Below are 23,934 nucleotides of genomic sequence, written 5' to 3'. Positions count from 1 at the left end.
GACGTTTCGCAACGGCGCGTTTTCCGCGCAGCGTAAGGTCGATTCCACCTTCTCGTCGTCGCGGGGCGAGGAAGAAGAAGCCCCGTCCTTTTTCTCTCCTCGTGTCTTTTCTTCTTCCGTTTCCGGCCACTTCCGTTTCCGGCCACTGGTTCCGAAGGGCTCCTGACCCTCCCATCACAACAACCCTTAATATAATACACACGGATAAGCAACCTGAATGGTAATTTACATACATTCACCTAAATATGTAACACTCCCCCCCTTCAAGAAAGAAAGTTTGAACCCAGCGAAACTTTCTTTGCCGGCCAATTTGGAGAAACAACCAGATAACTCAACCCCCCCACATTATCAGTTCCCCCCGGGCACAGTTATCACTTAAAAATAAAGCCAGTTAAGCCACTCGATAGCACTTTTCCGGGAGGCCAAGCCGAGTATTCACTACATGGATGCCTTTAGGAACGCGGAGTTCACGGTTAGTCCGTGCAGGAAAGTTCTCTACATGGGCGCCTTGAGGAACGTGGAGTTCACGGTTAGTCCGTGCAGGAAAGTTCTCTACATGGGCGCCTTGAGGAACGTGGAGTTCACGGTTAGTCCGTGCAGGAAAGTTCACTACATGGACGCCTTTAGGAACGGCGTTCACGGTTAATTCGTGTAGGAATCTTGGCTCGGCGGCTCCGCCGCCTTCAGTGCTTCAACTTCTCAGAACGTCCCTAATAATTAGGGTGGGACCACTGGTCCCTGTAGTCCCCTGAATACCGGTCTTCTTCTCGGCCACTACTTTGCCAATTCTTCCTTCGGGAGCGGCCGTAACTCAGGGAGCCTCCATAATAATATTGACTGCGGCCACCACCAAAACTACCGCCCAGTTGTCCTCTCCTGTAGACCTCTCGACGCCTACGAAATGCCTTCCCTACTGTTATGGTCCGACCCTCCAAATCCTTGCCATTCCAATTCTTCTCTGCCTCTCTGGCGTCTTTTGTGCTGGCAAACGTGACAAAGCCGAACCCTCTTGACTGTTGCGTTTCCCAGTCTCTTACCAACCGCACTTCCACCAGCGGCCCATATCTGTTGAAGACAGAGGTCAGAACTTCTTCCTCTGTTTTGAAGTTCAGTCCCCCTACAAATAACTTGGCCCTTTTGTCACCATCCCGAGCTGGTGTGGTGTTATTTTCCCTGCTGGGCTCTTTATCAACCCTCAGGTTACCATAAACTTGACCCCCGGCCAAATCATTCCCGAGAACCACAGATACACCCTCTACAGGAAACGTGGCTTGTAAACCGACGGTGACCGGTCCTGACACCAAATCGGACTCCAACTGGATGACCTGAAGGGGAGCACTAACACCGCCCCCGATCCCCTGTAAACGAACACTATCCCTCGTTGCCGTCTCCTCGGACCATGGCAAAATGCCTTCAAGCATTAAAGATTGATGGGCCCCTGTGTCTCTCAATATCCTAACCGGTCTCCGGTTAGTCGAGGCTCCATCCAGTGACACAAACCCCTCGGAAATAAATGGTTGGTAACCCTCTTGATGGCGATTTCTTACGCTAGCCATCGCATTCGGAGTTGTAATAGTCGGACTCCGCTCTGGGTTGTCCCTTTTCAGGAGGTAACAACTGGACATCAAGTGTCCAGGTTTTTTGCAAAACGCGCAAGTAGGCCCGGAGGAAAAACTCGGGGTCTGCCTCGGGCCCCCCGAACTATAAGTTTGTCTTGGGCCCGCATCCCTCTGATTTCGAACCGGTGGGGTATCATAGTTGTCCCCATAATCATCTCGAGGCCGCCGCCATGTATGGTCGTTCTCCGCACCTGCTGTTCCCCACCTCCCCTGCGGAGATCTAGGCGAGGAGTTAGGTTCGTGGACCCCTATTCGGTGGGTTAAGGCATAATCATCTGCCATGGTGGCTGCGTCCCACAACTTTGGTACCTTCTTTTCCTGCAGGTACACTTTGATGTCCTCGTGGACACACTGCTGGAATTCCTCCACCAGGATCAAGTCCCGCAATGTCTCGAAGTCTTTCCCGACTCCTTTTGACTCACACCACCGATCAAACATGTTTTCTTTCACTCTGGCAAACTCCACATGGGTCTCACTCTCCCTCTTCCTGGCATTCCTGAATTTTTGCCTGTAAGCTTCCGGAACCAACTCATAGGCTTTGAGGATGTGCTTCTTCAGTACCTCATAATCTGCACATTGGTCCATTGGTAGCGCCGAATAAATTTCCTGAGCTTTCCCCACCAGCACACTTTGCACGAGTATGGTCCATGCCTCCTCCGGCCAGTTTAATTGTCGAGCCACTTTCTCAAAGTGTGGAAAAAATTTCGCGACTTCTTTTTCACTGAACGGTGGAACCAGCCTCACATGTCTGCCCACATCCCAGGTTTTCTGGTTAGGTGTCGACCCCGTCAGCAAGGGTGGTGCCTCTCCCCGTTCTCTCATTAACTCCAGCTCCTTGACTTTGATTTCTTGCTGAAGCTCCATGTCACGTTCCTTTAATTCCCTTTCCGCTTTTCTCTCCTCTGCTTCGAGGTCCCTTGCAGCTCTCCTTTCCTCTGCTTGTTCCTTTTCTCTTCTTTCCTGGAGTTCTCTTTCCACTCTCCTTTCCTCTGCTTGTTTCTCTTCCCTCCTCGCTTCTGCTTTCCTTTCTTCTTCTTTTAACCTTTCCTGGAGTTCTCGTTCCACTCTCCTTTCCTCTGCTTGCTTCTCTTCTCTCCTCTCCTCTGCTTTCCTTTCTTCTTCTGCTCTTTCCTTTTCTGCTTTCCTTTCTTCTTCTGCTCTTTCCTTTTCTGCTTTCCTTTCTTCTTCTGCTCTTTCCTTTTCTGCTTTCCTTTCTTCTTCTGCTCTTTCCTTTTCTGCTTTCCTTTCTTCTTCTTTGATCCGTTCCTGGCTCCGTAATTGCAACTCCAGTTTCCGGAGCTCCACGTCTTCTGGCTCTTCGGGTAGCCACTCCCAGGCTAACTCGTCCCATGTTCCTAATCCCACCATAGATTGTATCACCGTGGCCTGCAACTCTGCCTTCCTCAAATTAGTTCGGACCTCCAAGTTAAAATGTTTGGCCAATTTCAAGAGATCCGCCTTTAGCAATGCTCGGAACTGTGCCTCACTCGGGGTTACCCCAAAGTTCTGTGCCACAAACGCCATGGTGCCTATCGTTAACACCTGTTAACCTTCACCCCAAGACTTTCCCCAATTTCTCAAAAAAAAATATTACCAATTAATAATTAATTAATAAATTTTAATTACCAAAAATATTATTACTTTATTATTTTATACACTTTTAGATCCCGGACGTAGACCCAATTGCGAAACCGCAAATCGTAATTTGGACGAGCCCCCAATTCTGTTACGTGGTCCTCCCGGTAACTACCTGGTCTTGGTGACCCCCGGACCGTGGGAGGGACCCCGCCAGAAAGATATCTGGTTTATACGCTTTCGTAACGCAATCAATATGAATTCCGGTCAAGAAGAAACCCCACACCAAGGATCCGGAATAATCAATAATATATTCACTGAGCAATCACAACCATCAACAATGCACAATCAATATTACAACCATGTGAACTCATCTACACAAACTCTAAGATGGCCATCTTATACTAATACATTCCTCACGTGAGCCCCACTCCTGACTCCCTCCGTGGTCAATGTCTCTCCTCTCCGCACACGGGCGGTTGAACGAGCCCCGGGCGGACGTGCTCTAAACGTGCCGTCTCGGACTGGGGCCGCGGCTGCAGCGCACCTCCTTGCCAAGCCACGGGGCAAACCCAGCGCGGCGTCCAACGTGCGCGAGGCCCCAAGTGCGATCCTTACGCGTCCTTGTAGATGGGCAAAAACCCAGCGCGGCTTCTGACGCGAGCGAGGCCCCACGTGCGGACCCGTACGCGTCTTTGTAGACGGGGCAAACTGTCCCGGACGCTTGGTTTCGTGCACGAACTCACGGTGACTGGACGTGTCAAAAGGTATTTACCGCCCAGGTAACTCCTCTCGCCAGACGTTTCGCAACGGCGCGTTTTCCGCGCAGCGTAAGGTCGATTCCACCTTCTCGTCGTCGCGGGGCGAGGAAGAAGAAGCCCCGTCCTTTTTCTCTCCTCGTGTCTTTTCTTCTTCCGTTTCCGGCCACTTCCGTTTCCGGCCACTGGTTCCGAAGGGCTCCTGACCCTCCCATCACAACAACCCTTAATATAATACACACGGATAAGCAACCTGAATGGTAATTTACATACATTCACCTAAATATGTAACACAAGCATGGACAATCTCAAGGCTACAACCTCATCTCCAGAGACCTTGATGTTCCTGTGTCCAACGTACGCAATGTTATCAGGAAGTTTAAGGCCCATGGCACTGTAGCCAACCTCCATGGATGTGGCCGCAAGAGAAAACCTGATCGAAGATTGCAGTGAAGGATTGCTCGAATGGTGGAGAAAGCATCTCGATCAATTGCCAAACCGATTCAAGCTGACCTTCAGACACAAGGTACGACAGTTTCAACTCTTACCATCCGTCGCCAACTCGATGAAAGGGTGTTCTATGATAGGAGACCCAGGAGGACCCCACTGCTGAGAGAGAGAGACATAAGAAAGCCCGAATGAGTTTTTCCAAAACACACCTGAACAAGCCAAAATCCTTCTGGGAGAATGTCCTGTGGACAGATGAGACCAAATTAGAGCTTTTTGGTAAAGCGCTTCATCTCTATGTTTACAGAAAACAAAATGAAGCCTTCAAAGAACAGAACACCTTCCCTACAGTCAAACATGGAGGAGGTTCAGTGACGTTTTGGGGTTGCTGTGCTGCCTCTGGCACTAGGTGCCTTGAATGTGTGCATGGCATCATGAAATCAGGAGATGACCAAGGCATTTTGGAGTGCAATGTTCAACCCAGTGTCAGAAAGCTGGGTCTCCGTCGAAGGTTATGGGTCTTTCAGTAAGACAATTACCCCAAACACACTTCAAAAAGCACCCAGGAATGGTTCAAGACAAAATGCTGGACTGTTCTGAAATATAAATATATAAATATGAGTCCATATATAAATCCCATTGAACACCTGTGTGGAGATCTGAAAGCAGCAGTTGGGAGAAGACACCCTTCAAATCTGGGAGAACTGGAGCAGTTTGCACAAGAAGAGTGGGACAAACTACCAGTAGAGAGGTGCAGGAAGCTCATTCATGGCTATAGGAAGCACTTGACTGCAGTTATTTTGTCCAAAGGCCGTGCTACCAAATATGAAGTCTAGAGTGTCAATTATTTTGTCAATGCCATTTCTTTTTATTTTGTGATTTAAAAGGATATATTAAGCTCTGAATCAAAAACAAAGGTTCTGTAATATTAACAGTGAAACAAGGAATTGTGGAGACCAAATACTTTTGTCAATTTCAACTTATTTTTAGAGAAAATTGAGTTATTTGAAAAAAGTGCAAGGTTGCCAATAATTTTGGCCACGACTGTATATATATAGATATATATATATAGATATATATATATATATCAGATTATAATTTAAGTTCTCCAGCCTAATGAGCGCACGCTGTGACGTCACCGTCACGTACGTGCGCTTTGCCTGCTGAGCTCCGGGAGAGCCATCCGACAGTGCGTAATTTCGATCTTAGTTTAGATACTGTCATAAGTGCACCACAACTTTTTGAGATATCCTGCTATGTATAGTTTTTGGCCATATCTTCCAATGGTGAAGAATTACTGAAAAAATTATACTAGCCAGATCTGGATCTTCACCAAAATCTAATAATTTTGTCCTTGTCACATACGCTACCTCTCTGCCAAATGTCGTCCGACTCCGTCCACAACTTTTTGAGATATCTTGTTGACAGACAGACAGACAGGGGTGAAAACATATCCTCCATCCACGTTTGGTGGCGGAGGTCATTATATTGCATTTTGGGTCACACAACTTTTTGATTTTTGAATATGCAACATTTTTAGTTTGTCTTTTGGCTTGCATATCAATGTAAACTAGTGCCTGGAATATAAATCTCTCTCACAATCTACATCATCAAATATATAAAGCTTAGATTTATTATGTACCGGATCGGAGTTGTTGGTTGCAGTGGGCCAGCATGCCCCACTAGTCTTTATATCGAATTAGCCGTAATTTGGATATTTCACATAGGTTTAGGAAGACTGTGTAAGTACATAACGCCTGAAGCACATCAAATTAAATCCCTCATAAAGCATCTGTTTATCTTTATTTCTCTTTGAAGATAAATTTGAATGTGAATTGTTCAGAAATTAAGCTTTCATATTTAGAGGGAGATGTCAGAGGAAATCCTGCCGAATGTTTCAACCTTGGTAAATATCTCTTTATATGTATCATGCAGGTGCAACTGTTATCCTAATATTACTTTGCAATTGGTCACTGACTTTGACACAATGCAAAAAGCTACATATATCGAACAGGCATTTTCAAATGGAGCACCTCGCCGCCATTAGAGCATTTAAATTGCATCAGATGTGGCAATAAATGTGAAATGTTGCTCCCAGATTGCCAGCTTGATGACAGAAGATGTCATTTGTATTTTTTCCATCTGCATTCCTACCCTGGTTAGAATCACATGCGGACACTGGCAACTTGTTAGTATATCTAATATGTAAAACCCTTTCTAACCACTCACTCACTAATATAAATGTTTAGAACCTTCCAGTGAAGTAGAAAGATGAAGTTTCACATACCAATGCAACTCAAAGCCAATATCCCAGGGAAAAAAATCACAAAACCGTCAGAAAATGTCCATAAACGAAAGTATCTGTAAATAAAAGTATCTGTCATCAGGTTTAGCCTCACTCTGGTCATGGTGGATTACATGACTCAAGCAAATGGGACATCATGTGACCGTGCATGGCAGATCGCTCCACGAGGGAGTTGATGTTTCTCACTTTTATGGCTGAATGATTCGAGAAGTGCCTGTAGCTGTGGGTTTGTGTCAATTATGGATGATGTACAGTGAGTGGGGCATTTATCGTTTACAGACGGTGTACAATGGCAAAAAAGCGTTACGGTGTATATTTTAATGTCTGCATGTTTATATATACAGTCGGACTTCTGTATCAGGCACCCTGGTTATGACAAGCATTCAGACAATGCTTTCATCATTGCATATTTCCCTGATTTCATGATCAACATTGCTGGAAATTAACCCAGAAATAAAGAAAGATCACTCTATCACAGTAAATTAAATGCAGGTACAAGGCCATATGTTGGAAAATCCTCGAAAGACTCAAACAGATGAGATTGCCTCAATCAGTTATCCAAAATATTAAAAGAAAAAAAAACATTTTATCATTGCCTGCATGCTTGTGTCACTCTGGTGGTGAAATACACCGCCCAGTACAAAAATACACTGCACAGTATAAATACATCTGGGCCCCGAGGAAGAGGGGCGTGTTAGCGCTGCAACCTAGCAACCAGTTTGAGTGTAAACTCCGCTTCTTAAATGTAAATTACTTAGGATTCTGGAAATTGAATTTATGCTTTGCAGCAGTGTTTTGTTTACCTCGTTTGAATATCACACTCATCAGCTACCAAAAGAATGCAAAATCACTGTTATACTGTACTTTATTGTGTTTATTGTCGGTTTGGGAAGCAGTGTTTGTGATGAAATCAAGATGAAATCAAGCAACATGAGCTTGTAATGCGTATGTACCCTTGGGAGCCAAGGCAGGTACAGACCTACTGTAATGGTCTTACTGTAGTGGCCTCCTGTCATGTAATCTTACTTACTGTTAAGGCTTACTGATTTACACATCTTCCACATCGACACCTCTTCCTGAAATGTGTTGCCTTGCGACGAATAGACATGGCTTACTGGTTTACACATCTTCCACATCGACACATCTGCCTGAAATGCGTTGCATGGCGACGAATGGACAGTCGCTCTTCGTCAAGGCACACCTTATGTAATGAGTTGCATATCGCAAAGGTACACCTTATCCATCTAGCTACTGTGCCGACTACCTCACTGTTCAACGAGGTACAACTTATCTAATCAGACTACCCCACTGGAAGACTACTGCTACCCACGGGCTCATCGTCTTCTCCCTGGGATGAACACTGCTTGCTCGGTTCGATATCTTCTTGATTGGGACTTCCTCCTCGATACATCTATAGCTGGGGATTGATTGCTAACCAGGCTAACAGGCTGAAATGCAGTATCCCTGCCATCGGGATTGATGGCCCCTTGGACGTTCGACCGGCAGTGACATCTTTCCAATGTATTTCGTTCTTTGCATTCCTATGAATCCCTCTGTATGTGTCTGCTGTTCTTCACCGCCTAGTTCGGATCTAAGCGCGGGGAGAATGTGATGAAATCGTCATCCAAGTTACGACACTGATGTTGTTCACCTCATGGCCGCTACGCGACCCTTTCGCGGTTCCTATATATATATATCAGCGCGGACAGGAGATGTAGATCCATCACCGCAATGTAACTCTAGAGCTCCTCTGGGCTTCCATAGAAAGGTAACGATTCTGCTATATGTATCATAAGCGCTTTTATAGTCATACCACCTGTCCGCACCTGTATTCACCTGTATGTAATATTAATACAATGTTTATTGGTTTCTCTCTAGATGCTGTTGAGAACGAATTTCGATTAAACCTACCTTATGGGTTGCTGTTGTATCTTGATTTCACAACAGTGTTGTTAGCAAGTGACTTGGTATCACTTTCCAAGCCAGTCAGTCGTTCCATATTAACCACTTTGAAAGACGCTCACCCAGCTGCTCGTCAAACAGAGCAAGCAATGAAGAGAGGTTTTTTATTTTTTCTAAACAGAATCGAGGCTCGTGTAAGAGCGAACACATTAAACATGAAAACATGCACAGACACATACAACATGCAATGAAGGGAGCAAGAGACAAGAGGGGGAAAGAGAGGGAAGCACACAAGCACAACAAAAGTAGAGACGAGGGACGTCGGTAGATCTGTGGGAGGGAGAGGGCTAGGGGGGGGGGGGGGCGGGGGAGAGTACATGGTATAAAGCAAATGAACACTGAGGAATTTCAGGAAAGAAATTGGGGATTGAAAGAGGTGGGTTTGGGGTGTTTAAACATGGGTAGAAAATATCAAGGTTTTGGATGGGGGAAGGCAAGAGATGGTGGAGAACAGCTGTTTTAAAGACCTGGAGGGGAAGGAGAGGGGTTGAAGAGAGTGTGGGAGATTGTTCCAGAGGCGGGAGAAACGAGGAATGAAAGAGTGAAGGTGAGCAGAGAGTCTTGATTTTGGCAGTTTCACCAAAAGAGGGTTTCTGGCAGATCTTGTGCATCCTGCAGGAATATTTGGGGGGGCAGAGCACAGACAGAGCAGGGGGAGCAAGGCCGGAGAGGAGTCAGTAGAGACAGAAAGACCACCAACCTGCCTGCGGTCAGAGAGAGAAAGGCCCTCAGAATCGGCTACATCGCAGGAGATTCCAATGATTCTGAATGCTTTGGTTTCTACAGCGTGAAGCCGAGCTACCGTAGGCTACCGCACCAGCCCAGAGGGGAGAGCAGTATTCCATTGAGCTGTGGATGAAAGCTTTGTATGTGGTGAGGAGCTCAGAAGTGCCGAGAAAGGACTTTGCACGATGGAGGATGCCCAGACGGCGACTGGCTTTGGAGGCCAGCTTGGAAATGTGTTTTCCCAGGAAAGATCATGGCAGAAAGTGAGACCCAAATGCTTAAGTGACAGAACCTCTTCAAGAGGATTATTCAGAAAGTGGATGGGAGGGTTGTCCAGTCAGTCTTTTCGGAGAGACATCGTAAGAGTGTGAGATTTGTCAGGATTGAAAGACATGTTCCACTTGTTTGCCCAGTCTGTGATTTTGTCCAGGTCTGCAGAGAGTGAGGAGGCTGCAGACTGCCGATCTGAGGGATGAAGAATGGAGCGACAGAGAGTAGAGTCATCAGCAAAGAGATAGAGAGAATTTTCAAGAGAGTCAGAGAGATCATTGATACAACACAACAACAACATGCATTTTAAAGGCCATTTTCCCTGCTAGAGCGGGGGCTAGCCATCATTGATGAAGACCAGAAAAAGCACAGGGCCCAGAACACTGCCTTGGGGAACTCCAGCCTGAACAGGAAGAGGAGATGAGAGAAACCCATTCAGGGCCACACGTTGACTACGACTAGAGAGGAAGTCCGCCAGCCATGCGTGGAGATTTCCATGGATACCAAAAGAGGAGAGTTTGGTGAGCAGAGCGGGGTGCCAGACCGTATCGAAGGCACGTGATACGTCAAGGGAGACAGCTCTAATTTCCTGTTTGGCATTGAGGACCTCCATCCATTGTTGAGAAAGCAGAAGCAGCATGTCCAGAGTAGAGTGACCAGGTCTGAAACCAAATTGATGATCAGAGATCAAGCCATTGGAGAAGAGGAAAGATTTCATATCTGAAGCAATGATGGATTCCATGACTTTGCTGATAATTGGGAGAAGGCTGATTGGTCTGTAGTTGCTGGGATCTGTTTTTGCACCTTTTTTGTGCAAAGCGGTGATGTTGGCAGATTTCCAAGCAGATGGCAGATGACCTTGAGCAAAAGAGAGGGTGAAGAGAACAGAGAGAGGGAGTGAAAGAGCGGAAGAACAGGATTTTAGGACCCGTGGGCTGATGCCATCAGGTCCAGCTGCGGAATCAGAGTCGAGGGTTGACAGAAACTTTTCCACCTTGTCAGGAGGAAAGGACACAGAGTCCAGGAGCAGCTGGGTATGACTGGGTACGGTGGGTACAGAGAGGGATGGGGGGACACAAGATTTAGAGGCAAACACAGAGTTGAGGCATTCGGCTTTTTCACGTGCGGAGTCAGCCGAAGAGTTTTGACAGGTTTGAGAGTTTTGAGGGAGACAGGTTTGAGAGTTCAGTTCTTGAGAGTAGAGAGATAGTTTCCTGCCTCTCCTGAGGGTAGACACACACTTATTCCGAGCTTGGTGGAAGGAACTGAGATTACCTTCAGTTGGATTAGCCTTCCAAGAGGCAAAGGCAAGTTGTTTCAGGGCAACTGCCTCACCACAAGCTTCAGTGTACCATGGACGGGAGGAAGGGTATGACAACTGAAGACGAGATGGGATAAATCTGTGCATGAGAGAGAACAGTTTACTTTGGAAGAATTCCCAGGAAGAGTTGATGTCAGAGGCAGTGGAGATGGGAGACCAGTCCAGATGATTGATGGCTGCTTGAAGTCCGGGTCTGTCGGCCTGAGTAAAATGCCAGACATGTCGATGTTGAGGAGGCTCTCTGAGAATGGCCAGAGAGATGTCCACTTTAACAAGCATATGGTCAGATGAACCGATTGGAGCAGAAGAAGAGCAGCAGACATTTGCAGGGAAGTTAGTCATTAATAACCAAGTCTAGAAGAGAAGATGCTCCGTTGATTGAGATCCGGGTCGGGAAATTGACAGATTTTTTTCAGTCATAGTTGGTCGCAGAAGTCCTTTGCTGAGGTGCCGTGGCTGGTGAGAGAGGTGCCCACACCCAGCCAGCTGGCATGATGACAGTTGAAGTCTGTCATCACGTGTTACTGATGCACATCATCAGGTGCATCAGTCTGTCATCAGGATGACAGGTGCTGTGATATGTTAGCAAAAATGGCCGCCGTATTCGGTGTCAAAACAATACTACACCCAATGAAATGTGCAGAGTCATACCCCTGTTATGTTCACTCAAATATTATTACTTCCACCACCGAAGGTGGACGCAGGTTATGTTTTCACCCCTGTCTGTCTGTCTGTTAACAGGATATCACAAAATGTTGTTGACAGATTCGGTCAAAATTTCGTGGAGAGGTTGGGTGTGTCACAAGTACAAGCCAATTAGATTTCGGTTCAGATCCGGATCTTGGTTCAACCTGCCATCTTATTATTGCAAATCACTGCCACTCCATTTATTTTACAGGTTTCGTGACCAGAAAAGAAGTCTTTGTAATCGCCAGACTCAAACTACCCCAAAGCAGTCTATCGAAGTTCACTTATCCCCAAAATTACAGTTCTTGTCATATCTCTCTATTACATCTAACAGAAAGTATATGAATCGCAAGACTTGCCCAAATGGTGTTCGTGCACTCATGCTTTCCAGGCTGGATCATGGTGTTCTTTTAAAATGCTATATTTCTACAGTTGCGTTTCCTTGATCTCTGCTCTTGTTAGTGCCATTCTTCATTCTCTACCCATTCTAAATTTTATTATCCTTTCTTCTATGTAAAGCATTATGAGATTTTGTTTGAAATGAAAAACACTATAGAAGAAATTGATTGATTGATATCCAATTTTTATAGTATTTCATCTGAGAGCGATGAAATTATTATTTTATTGTGTTGTCAGATATAACTTAATTTTTTATGATTTAATCGGTAACGTGAGGAACAGGAAACTGTTTTGGCAGCAAATTTGGTAAAGTACACTTGCGAACTAAAGGATTGAGAAAAGTTTGGTTCAGTTGAGTTATATACTTTTCAGTTTGACCAGAGAGCTGTCTTGCATTTCTTTGTTGTAACAAAATAACTCATGCACAGAAGCACCTGTATTGCCCAGAAGCAAGCAATAGCTGCTGGAATGGACAAAGTAAAGATTTTAGAAGAATGTTGTGTACTTATTAGCACCTTGAACATTTCAGCATTACTTTTGTGACATCAGCCACAATCAATATGAATGCTGGATTGCTGCCTCTGAAACATTCATACTGTAAGTAACGTATAGGATTAGGCATCAGTGTTCCAAATCGGATGAACGTTTTGTAAACTTTTTAGCTTGTACTTGTATCTTTTTACGGCATAGCCCATAGGACAAAGCCGTCTAGAACAGTGTTTGTCCATCCGTATGTATGTATGTATGTATGTATGTATGTATGTATGTATGTATGTATGTCCCCTCAAACGTATACCAATCAGAGCTGAGGATCCGGTCACATGACAGGGTGATGTGATAACATCTGATGTCATTACGGCGGTACGGCGGCTGACTCTCCACACTCTGGTATTTTGATTCCAATTTTGTTCATGCCGAACATATCATCGAACCTGTCGTATATCACAATCGCCATGCTCTGCCTTTACGTTTTTCATTCAGTGTGAAACACAAACAAACCGATTGTTAAAATGACCATCAAATATCGAAAGCATAGACGTTACGGATCTTCCAACAAAATGGTACGTATAGGCCTTAGGCTTCATCCCTCACCTTCAGGCCGTTTCGGACAAATTAAGCCGAGGTTTCTTAATACAGCAGTGTATCGTTTCAGTAGTATAATTTTCGTAATAGTAATAATAACAAGTACAGATACATTCAAAGTACACTGCCCCCATGCCAAATAATTAAATATCCTCCAGCGCGGCATTGCCGGGGTGCCTCCGGCGCCCGGCAATACCGCCGTGCAGCTCATAGAGACTGTATTTGGAGAGAGAGGTGCACAATATTTGATTGATTAATTGCATAATTAAAATCAATAAAAGATTGTCATAAAATATTTTCTTAATCAATTGGCAAATAGCATAACTAAACCACTAGTGCCATGGTTCTAAATCTGGGTTCGACCGAACCCCAGGGGTTCAGTGAGCCAGTCTCAGGGGTTCGGCGGATGTCCTCCGAAACGCATTGCAATTATTATTTTTTAAATCAATTTTGAATCTATGTGTAATTACGCTTATTATTAATATTATTATTATTTTGCTATGTATGTTACGAACGAATGGAAATGTTATTTCTAATTGTATTCCCATCCCATTCATGGTTTCTCTGGTCTGTGTTGAAGATAAGTTGTTTCACACTGACTGTAGTAAGTTGAATCAATGAGCAACTTGCTAATTATTCTGTTGATGGTGCTTACTTGCTTACTTACTGGATTTTGGACTTTGCAGGTGTTCGGAAATTCCAGTGAATAGCCTCGATTAGCTAGCCGTGTGCCGTGCGTCATTGGTCGTGCCTTACTTTGGAGTTACTGATTAATTGAAAAGTAAGTTGGAAATGTTTGTGGATATGCAGGGCGGGTTCAGAGTTATATTAAAGTCAAAAGTGGGTGGTGATAAAAAAATATGATTGAATTACTCAGAAAATTAGGTGGAGGTGATATTACTCCTTTGGTCGCAATTCAAAACGAACAATTCGCAGTTTTCTATGCAATATTATAATGGGATTTGAGGTGACATAGAGTTGAGTAGATAATAAATCCCGTCATCGTAACTACAGTCACGTGAAAAAGTAAGTACACCCCATGTAAAGTTTTGACTTTTTCAATATATTTCAACATACAGCTATTTCATCTTCATTTCAACAATATTGATAGATAAAGGTGATATAATATAACAAATATCATGAAACATTTACATTTTGTAGTCCATTGTATAATTGAAATAAACATCAATGCAAATTTTGCATGTGGAAAAAGTAAGTACCCCCCTACATTTATCACTACTTCAAATACCTAAAATTAGAATCAGGTGCACCAGCTCAGGTGCAAATGATGAGAACATCGTCAGAGAGGATCTTGGAGGAACCTGTCTTATTTAAACCTCAGACATTTAGTTTGGTTTGCTCTTTGTTGTTGAAGTGTGCGGCGTCACCATGCCTAGATCAAAAGAGCTCTCTAAGGCCTTCAGAAAGAAGGATATAGATGCCTGCGAGTCTGGGAAGGGATTGAAAAAGATCTCCAAACAATTTGAAATCAATCATTCGACTGTCCGGAAGATCATCTACAAGTGGAGAAGATTCCAAACAACTGCCAACACCCTTGGCTCTAATAGGTGGTATTGCCCCTTTGGCAGAAACAACCTCAAGTAGGCGTTTCTTATAACTGTCTGCCAGTCTCTGACATCGACTGGGAGAAATTTTTGCCCACTCCATGCAGAATTATTTCAGCTGTGCGATGTTTGAGGGGTTTCTTGCATGCACAGATCATTTCAAATCCCCCCACAACATGTCGATGGGATTTAGTTCCGGGCTTTGACTTGGCCATTCCAGAACGCTCCATTTCTTCAACAACAAAGTTGAAGGATCTTGGAGGAACCTGTCTTATTTAAACCTCAGACATTTAGTTTGATTTGCTCTTTGTTGTTGAAGTGTGCGGCGTCACCATGCCTAGATCAAAAGAGCTCTCTAAGGCCTTCAGAAAGAAGGATATAGATGCCTGCGAGTCTGGGAAGGGATTTAAAAAGATCTCCAAACAATTTGAAATCAATCATTCGACTGTCCGGAAGATCATCTACAAGTGGAGAAGATTCCAAACAACTGCCAACACCCCTGGCTCTAATAGGTGGTATTGCCCCTTTGGCAGAAACAACCTCAAGTAGGCGTTTCTTATAACTGTCTGCCAGTCTCTGACATCGACTGGGAGAAATTTTTGCCCACTCCTCCATGCAGAATTATTTCAGCTGTGCGATGTTTGAGGGGTTTCTTGCATGCACAGATCATTTCAAATCCCCCCACAACATGTCGATGGGATTTAGTTCCGGGCTTTGACTTGGCCATTCCAGAACCCTCCATTTCTTTCTTTTCAGCCATTCCTTGGTGGATTTACTGGTATGTTTAGGGTCATTGTCATGTTGCAAGGTCCACCTTCGGTTGAGCTTCAACTTTCTGACAGATGACCTCACATTATCCTCAAGCACCCACTGGTACAATGAAGAATTCATAGTGGATTCTATGATGGTGAGCTGCCCAGGCCCTGATGCAGCTAAGCTGCCCAAAACCATAATATTTCCACCACCATGCTTTACAGCTGGTATCAGGTTCTTGTGGTCAAATGCTGTCTTTGGTTTTCGCCAAACATGTCTTCTGGTACTGTGGCCAAATAGCTCTACCTTTGACTCATCTGTCCAGAGCACATTGTTCCAGAAGTACTGGTCTTTGCCTCGGTGTTCATTGGCAAACTTTAGTCTTGCCCTGATGTTCTTTCTGGACAGCAAAGGTTTCCTCCTGGCACACCTCTCATGTAGATCAAATTTGTGCAGCCTCTTTCTAATGGTAGATTCGGCACTTTGACATCAACAGTGGCAAGAGCTACCTGTAGGTCCCGTGATGACATTTTGGGGTTCTTAGAGACTTCTTTCAGCATCTTGCGGTCTGCTCTCGGGCTGATCTTGCTGGGGCGGCCTGGCCTGAACAAGTTGGCAGTTGTTTGGAATCTTCTTCACTTGTAGATGATCTTCCGGACAGTCGAATGATTGATTTCAAATTGTTTGGAGATCTTTTTAAATCCCTTCCCCAACTCGTAGGCATCTATAACCTTCTTCTTGAAGGCCTCAGAGAGATCTTTTGATCTAGGCATGGTGACGCTGCACACCAACAATAAATAGCAAACCAAACTAAATGTCTGAGGTTTAATTAAGACAGGTTCCTTCAAGATCCTCTCGAACGATGTTCTAATCATTTGCACCTGAGCTGGTGCACCTCATTCTAATTTTAGGTATTTGAAGGACTGATAAATGTAGGGGTGTACTTACTTTGTCCACATGCGAAATTTGCATTTATGTTTATTTAAATTATACAATGGACTACAAAATGTAAATGTTTCATGATATTTGTTATATTATATCACCTTTATCTATCAATATTGTTGAAATGAAGATCAAATAGCTGTATGTTGAAATATGTTGAAAAAGTCAATACTTTACATGGGGTGTACTTACCGTATTTTCCGGGTTGTGTCAACCGCACCCGTGTATCAGCCGCACCCCCGATTTTCGACTTCAAAAAAAACCAAAAAAACTTTTGTCAAAGTATTCGCCGGCCCCAGTAAAACTGACATGACGAAAGTTTCACCAGCTTGCAACGTTTCTGATGTGACAAAGACTCTTGGCTCATTTCTCAAATTTGTGTTGGCTGCAGACACGGCCACGGATCACAGGATGGAACCCGATGAATAAAACCACCTTTAGAGGCCATTTTTCCCCGCAAGCGGGGGTTGGCCTTTTTCGGGGACCGTGGTTGTTGTTGTTTTTTGGTCCCCTTTTTGAAGCAATGTTTTACGGCCGGATGCCCTTCCTGCCGCCAACCCTTTTTGTCGCCTTTTTACAACAAACAGGCAATTACCAGTGAACTGGTACTTAATTTGCCGACCTCGGAAGGATGACAGGCTGAGTCAACCCCCCTGGCGTTAATTCAGCGATCGACCGGGATTCGAACCCAGGATCCTAGGATCCTAAGCTGGCACCCTAGCCGCTAGCCCAACACCGATGAATGAAGAAATAAAATCATTTTGAGGAGAAAGGAGTCTTTATTTCATATTTTTTCCATGTCAACAAAACTCAATGGAAAGTAGGAAAAAAATATTAAAAATAAAAATAAAAACCTCCCTCCCTACCCAAACTTTTGAGCAAAAAGGACGCTCAACAACTTTTTATTTTTATGTGGCCTTACCGCGTTTTATGCGTTGGTTAGACAATAGGTACGTCATAATGTCCCATGCAAAACATCCTGTTTACCATGTTGACGGTTTTGTTTTGTGACTTAATCCTGTCTTTATTTAGCACACCCTATTCACTATGTGACCTGTCATTCAAAGAGGACTAGTGAAAGTACACATTTTCACAAACACGCATAGAAAAATCAAATATTACAAACTTCAAACTTTCTTGTATTTTGACTGGCAGCAGTAATCGGCGTTGAACCTACCTTAGTAACGTAATTGACGTTCATTCATCATTGTATCCCCGCAACCCCAAAGTAATATAAAGATTACGTCCCATTGATATGACAGTTTTTCAATGCACAAATTTTTCTGTTACTGTGTATCAACCGCACCCCCTTTTTTAGGGTTTTCCCGTCGGTAAAAAAACCGCGGTTGATACACCGGAAAATACGGTACTTTTTCACGTGACTGTATAAGTTATGTTTTCTTCGTTAAAATTTCTCAGGTTTCAGAGGGGTACTGATTATATTTAAGCATGTTCCTTTTTTAAATTTTTGTCATAGAATTAATTGCCCAAACTCAATTAAGATCAGTTTGTTATTTTTTTTTTGCAGTATGTCGAGCAAAAAAAGGAAGTGGTCGGAGGATTACGTGCGGTACGGGTTCACGTGTTTGACGGAACGGGACGGAAGTCAGCGTCCTCAATGCATGCTTTGCAATGTCAAGTTGAGCAACTCCAGCCTAGCACCAGCAAAACTACGGGAACACTTCAAAAAACTACACGGCGAGGGGCAGTACAAAGACGCAACGCTGGATGAATTCAAATTGAAGAGAGTCCGATTCGATGCAAGTGCTACCTTGCCCACTCTCAGCTTCGTTCCAATTGACAAACCGATCCTCACCGCATCGTATGAAGTTGCGTACCTGATCGCAAAGCAGGGCAAACCGCACACCATTGGCGAGACACTCATCAAATCGGCCACGTTGAAGATGGCCAACATCATGCTGGGAAAAGCTGCTGAAAACAAGTTGTCTCTTGTTCCACTCTCAAATGACACCATCAGATGCAGAATCGACGACATGAGCGACGACATCCTCGCCCAGGTAGTTGCAGATTTAGTCATGAGCCCGACGAAATTCAGCCTTCAACTCGACGAGACCACCGACGTTTCGAATTTGAGCCAGCTCATCTTATTTGTGCGTTATGTCAAAGGAGACGAGATCAAGGAAGACTTTCTGTTCTACAAGCCCCTCACAACAACGACGAAGGCAGCCGACGTGAAGAAGCTTGTGGATGACTTCTTCAGAAGCAACGGCCTCTCATGGAACATGGTGTCTGCAGTTTGCTCGGACGGAGCTCCAGCCATGCTGGGATACAACTCGTGTTTTGGAGCGCTGGTGAAGGCCGATGCACCACACATCATCGTCATGCACTGTGTCCTGCACAGACACGCGCTGGCATCAAAGACGCTGCCTCCAAAACTGGCCAATGTTCTGAAAATCGTCATTGAAACTGTGAATTACATGCGAAGCCATGCTCTGAATCATCGCATCTTCAAAGACCTGTGCAATGAATTGGCTCTGAATTCGAAGTCCTTCTCTACCACTCTAAAGTTCGATGGTTATCACGAGGGAAGGTAGTGAGCCGTGTTTTTGCCTTGCGTGTAGAATTAGCCCTGTTTTTGCGAGAATATCATTGCCATGCAACACACTTCCAAGAGTCAGAGTTCATCCTCGGCTTGGCGTACTTGGCTGACATCTTCGATGCACTCAATCATCTCAATTGCCAGATGCAGGGCGGTGGAGTGAATGTCATCGAATCTGAAGAAAAGCTGAGCGCTTTCCGAAAGAAGTTACCGTTGTGGAGGTGGCGAACAGAGAACGACAACTTCGCGAACTTTTCGCTACTGGACGAGTGCGTGAGCGGGATCGAAGATGAGTCTGAAGTTGGAGGCACTGCTGTACCGGGGGAGCTGAAGCAAGCAACGGCAGATGTCAACGACCAATACCTCGATGACCTCATCGAACTTCAGCAGAGCCAGACTCAACAACAACTCTTCGGCACAACAACGCTCTCAACGTTTTGGTGCCGCCAAATGGAAGGGTATCCTCACATCGCTAAAATTGCCCTTGAGATCCTCACGCCGTTCGTTACAACGTATCTCTGCGAGCAAGGGTTTTCGAAACTGGTGGACATTAAAACAAAGAACAGGAGCAGGCTTGCATGCGAAAATGATTTGAGGGTGGCCCTTGCCAAAACAAAACCACGCATTTCCCAGATCGCCTCCCAAAAAGAAGAACAGAAAACGCATTAAGATGCAATTCTTCTTAATTTTTTTGTCAAATTTGAGGGGTTCCGCGAGTGTTTGGTGGGTTTCGTTAGGGTTCGGCGCCTTTGAAAAGGTTAAGAACCACTGCACTAGTGCTTCATCCGAAGATGTAACTTTTAGAAATTCAATTAAATAAGTCATTAATAATAAATAAATAAAATTAATTTATTAATCAATAAATAATTAATCGATTAATAGTTAATGAATAAATCAAAAATACCCTTTACAGACAAATCACTTGGTCATTGTCATGTCCAAATATCAGCTTCCTAGCTCAAAAGGTGCCTGAGATATTGGCCGGATGAGAAAGAAAATAAATAAATGATTAATGAGGAAAATAAATAAATAGTAATCTTAAAAAATTAAATAATTAATCAATCGGCTAATATAACACATAAACCACCACCATTTCATCCGAATCTGTAACTTGAAAAAAATTAATTAACTCCGTAATTCATTGAATAATTAAATAATTAATCGATTAATTAATTAATCAATAAATAAAAAATACCCTCTACAGACAAATCACTTGGTCATTGTCATGTCCAAATATCAGCTTCCTAGCTCAAAAGGTGCCTGAGATATTGCTCAGATGAGAAATAAAATAAATAAATAAATAATTATGAAAATAAATAAATAATAATCATAAAAAATGAAATAATTAATCAATTCGCTAATAGAACACATAAACCACCAACATTTCATCAGAATCTATACCTTAAAAAAATTTTTTTTTGTCATTAATCAAATAAATGAATCGATTCATTGATTAAGCAATAAAGCAAAAATAGCCATTGCAGCCAAATCACTTGGTCATTGGCATGTCCAAATATCAGCTTCCTCACTCAAAAGGTGCCTGAGATAATGGCCAGAAGAGAAAGGAAATGTATAAGTACTTAATTAATAGCTAATAATTAAATAACTAATCAATTAATTGATAAATCAATAAATCAAAAATATATTTTACAGCAAAATCACTTGGTCATTGACCTGTCCAAATATCAGCTTCCTAACTCAAAAGGTGCCTGAGATAATGGCCAGAAGAGAAAGGAAATGTATCAGTACTTAATTAATCGCTTATAATTAAATAACTCATCAATTAATTAATTAATCAAAAAACAAAAAATATCGTTTTTGAAAAAGTACTTGCTCACTATTGTGCCGAAATTTCAGCTTCCTAGCTCAAAGGATGGCTATGATATCGCCCGGACAAACAAACAAACAAGAAAGCAAGAAAACAAACAAACAACCAGAGTGAAAACTGAGTACTCCCTTTCAGCGTGCGTCATTGCCCAGCCCCCTTCGGTGCCCGGCAATGACATTATGCAGCGCCTGGGGATGGCATAGGAAAGGAGCGGTGTACAATAATATAGTAAAATATGACCGCAACACTTTAATCCCAATGTCGTGAATACAAAGTGAATGGATTGAAGCGGTGTATGGTTCATTAATCAATGATAAGGGGTGTACGGGACAAACAACCGCAGAAGTAAAGAATTCGCCTCGGTTTTTTGATAGCATGTTATTAACCCAATCCTTGTGGGTTATATAGATTACAGTAGATCTTCCCTCAGTTCTGTAAGTAAAACTTACCTCATGGATGTTGGGATTCCTCTAAATTTCTTTGTTTAATGTTATGAACAGCATTAGCGACTGTTTAAAAAGTAAATCATATGTGTTTGTGGTTTATAATATTTTACCAGCCCAGCTACGCCGCTGTTAGACTTTCGGTCTTGTTTTGTGTGTTTGCAATGTCAAGGTACCAGCAAAGTAAATTTTTTCAAGCTGATTCTTGAAGCTTTGATAATGTCGAATAACATGGCAATGTAATGTAGAGGTTGATAATCAGATATGCATGCATAGCATTTGAGTGGTGATTACAAATTCTATTGAAAAGGGGATGCAATAGCCGCCACCCTGGCATGAAGCTGGGAACCGAGGATGGAACGTATCAAACGCATCTCCTGTCACGATTGATGAAGCAATGTAGTCACGAGATGATTTCATAACGAAGTGAAATTAAGCTGTGCTTGTGAAACGTGCTCTTAATAATTTAATTAATCATCACACCTGTTCTTCATTGGAATCCAGCACCTCCCCAACTTCGGCTTCGACCCCTTGCTCCCTATCTTCCAAAACATCACCAGCAGCTTCGGCAGCCATCTCCCTGGCTACCATCTCCAGTTCCGAAATTCCCCCATCGTCGTCAGGATCTTGGCCACTTGAGTCAGACCCTTGTACCATAAGCAGGCCAGGCATCTGCCTACCCATTTGAGCTTGAAATCCAGATTCCCAACTGCTTGGAGGAGCTGGAATCCCAGCTGCCCCCTCACCTGGCACTCGCCGTGGAAATGCAGGCCTAGGTAGTGCCATGGCAGGCTGCCAAACGTTCTGGGAAGGTGGAATAGGGGGGAGAGCTTTTTGTTGTCTGCTCGGCTCTGACTCCCAGGAACGAATTAGTCGAGATGCCGGGGGACTGGGAGCAGGGGTGACACCTCGGTATGTAGGCGGACTGAGGGGAGCAATGGCTGGCCGCTGGGGTGGCTGCCCGCTCGAGAGCTGGCCCTCGTCCACAGACTTCGAGTGCTTCAGGATAGGTTTAGGACGACGGGTGTCAGAAGTTGACGGAGCTGGGCCCTGTTGCTTGGGTAGTGGCAAGGCGTTGGAAAAGGCTGAAGAGGAGATGCTTGGCCACATGACTTGTCGTGACTCGGCCGCAGGGCCTTCACACTCCATGCTGCTAGCCTGGCTGCTACGCCCACTGCTGCTTGTGGACGGTTCTAAGGGATTGAATAAAAGGTGGAAACATGATTCCTCATAAATATATAAAAGAAAAGCACAATTATATTAACTGCAGAATATTAATACTAGTAGTTCAGAAAAGAAAAACACTCAGCAAACTGGGGGAATTAGCAGGCTGTTAGGGTTTGAAAAAAGCTGTTAGGGCTTGAAAAAAGCTGTCAGGGTTTGAAAAAAGCTGTCAGGGTTTGAAAAAAGCTGTTCGGGTTTGAAAAAGGGCTGCTAGGGTTAGCCATTGCAATAACTTAAGATGTTTTTGAAATCGTAAACAATTTTACACATTTACAATCAGTATTGTCAAGTTTTTTTTGTGGGATGGGGTGCCTCACTTCCTGTTTGCACAATTGCTTCTCAATCATTATTTGTTTCAATCCCTGATACTTTTGATGCATATCCTCAGAAACTATTCTGGGCTGACAGGACAGCTTAGAGGTAGTGTGTGCTCACCTTTGAGCTGTGTCTAGTTTGGGATTAATTCTTGACTACACACACACACACAGACACACAAACACACACACACACACACACCTCACCCATCTCTCCCCAACCCAACTCCCCTTTGCTACCTACTCGTTGGGCCTAGGGGAACTCACAACCAATGTGCATTAAACTTAACAGGTGTACTTTCTGACTTTGTTGGTCTATTTTATCTTTGCTCTTTGTTTTCATTACATTACCGTAGCCTGGTAAATTAAAATTCTCAGCTGACTTGCAGCAAGTCGAGATTCGTGGAAGAGGTAGAACACAAAACAAAACGGAATAGTACAGAACACAATATAAAGCAAGGAAACACACCAACAGGGTAGAGAGGCAAAATAAAAGGCACAGTTTCTAGATAGAATGGGCATGGGGGAAACTGAGGGAGAGACAAAAGGAGTGAACAAGTTGGATACAAGCTCAAACAGTACAGCAAGGAGGCTAAAGGAAGATGAAATTACAGCAATGGAGCAATAAAACTGGAAGGACGGAGGGAGAGGGAGGAGACATACTAAACTGGAAAGTAAGTGGTGGCGTTTGGAAGATGTTAGGGGGTGGGTGGTGGGGGGTTAATGAGGCTATAAAGGATCATGGAAATGGATGAGGAATAATGTAAGGTGGTGGTGCCTAGCCATTTTCAAGTCCTGAAGGGAAGAATAAGATTGAAGAGACTGAGGATTTTGGTTCCACAGGTAAGAGAAATGAGAACAAAATGAGTGGAGGTGAGCGGTGAGCCGGGATTTTTGAAATTTCACCAGAAGGGGGTTATATGCAGACCACTGCATACACTCTGGAGAACCCTGCGGGGATAGAGCATGGAAAGGGCACAGGGTGCAAGACCAGAAAAGTGGTGGAAAAAGGTCTTCAGAAACCATTTTTGAAACCTTCATTGAGAGAGGATTCCATTGGAACAAGAAGAATTATTTTTCGAATGGCTATTACTCATCATGCAACTATAAATACATATAACCATTCACTGAGAGGGTTATGCCAGCTAGCAAC

The 23,934-nt window shown here is 43.9% G+C and overlaps 1 protein-coding gene across 1 annotated transcript in view; it reads right to left on the bottom strand.

Moving 5' to 3' along the window:
- Positions 1 to 23,934, bottom strand: part of LOC137438314 (uncharacterized) — a 195,799-nt gene that overhangs the window by 32,123 nt on the left and 139,742 nt on the right. The window contains exon 12 of the mRNA XM_078766986.1: positions 21,727 to 22,436. Within this exon, the coding sequence (XP_078623112.1) occupies positions 21,727 to 22,436 (710 nt within the window). The remainder of the gene's footprint in view (positions 1 to 21,726; positions 22,437 to 23,934) is intronic.

The sequence above is a fragment of the Myxine glutinosa genome, chromosome 13 (assembly GCF_964187855.1).
Source record: "Myxine glutinosa chromosome 13, kmMyxGlut1.1, whole genome shotgun sequence".
Taxonomy (NCBI): Eukaryota; Metazoa; Chordata; class Myxini; order Myxiniformes; family Myxinidae; genus Myxine; species Myxine glutinosa.
This window is presented reverse-complemented; position numbering and strand designations above follow the sequence as displayed.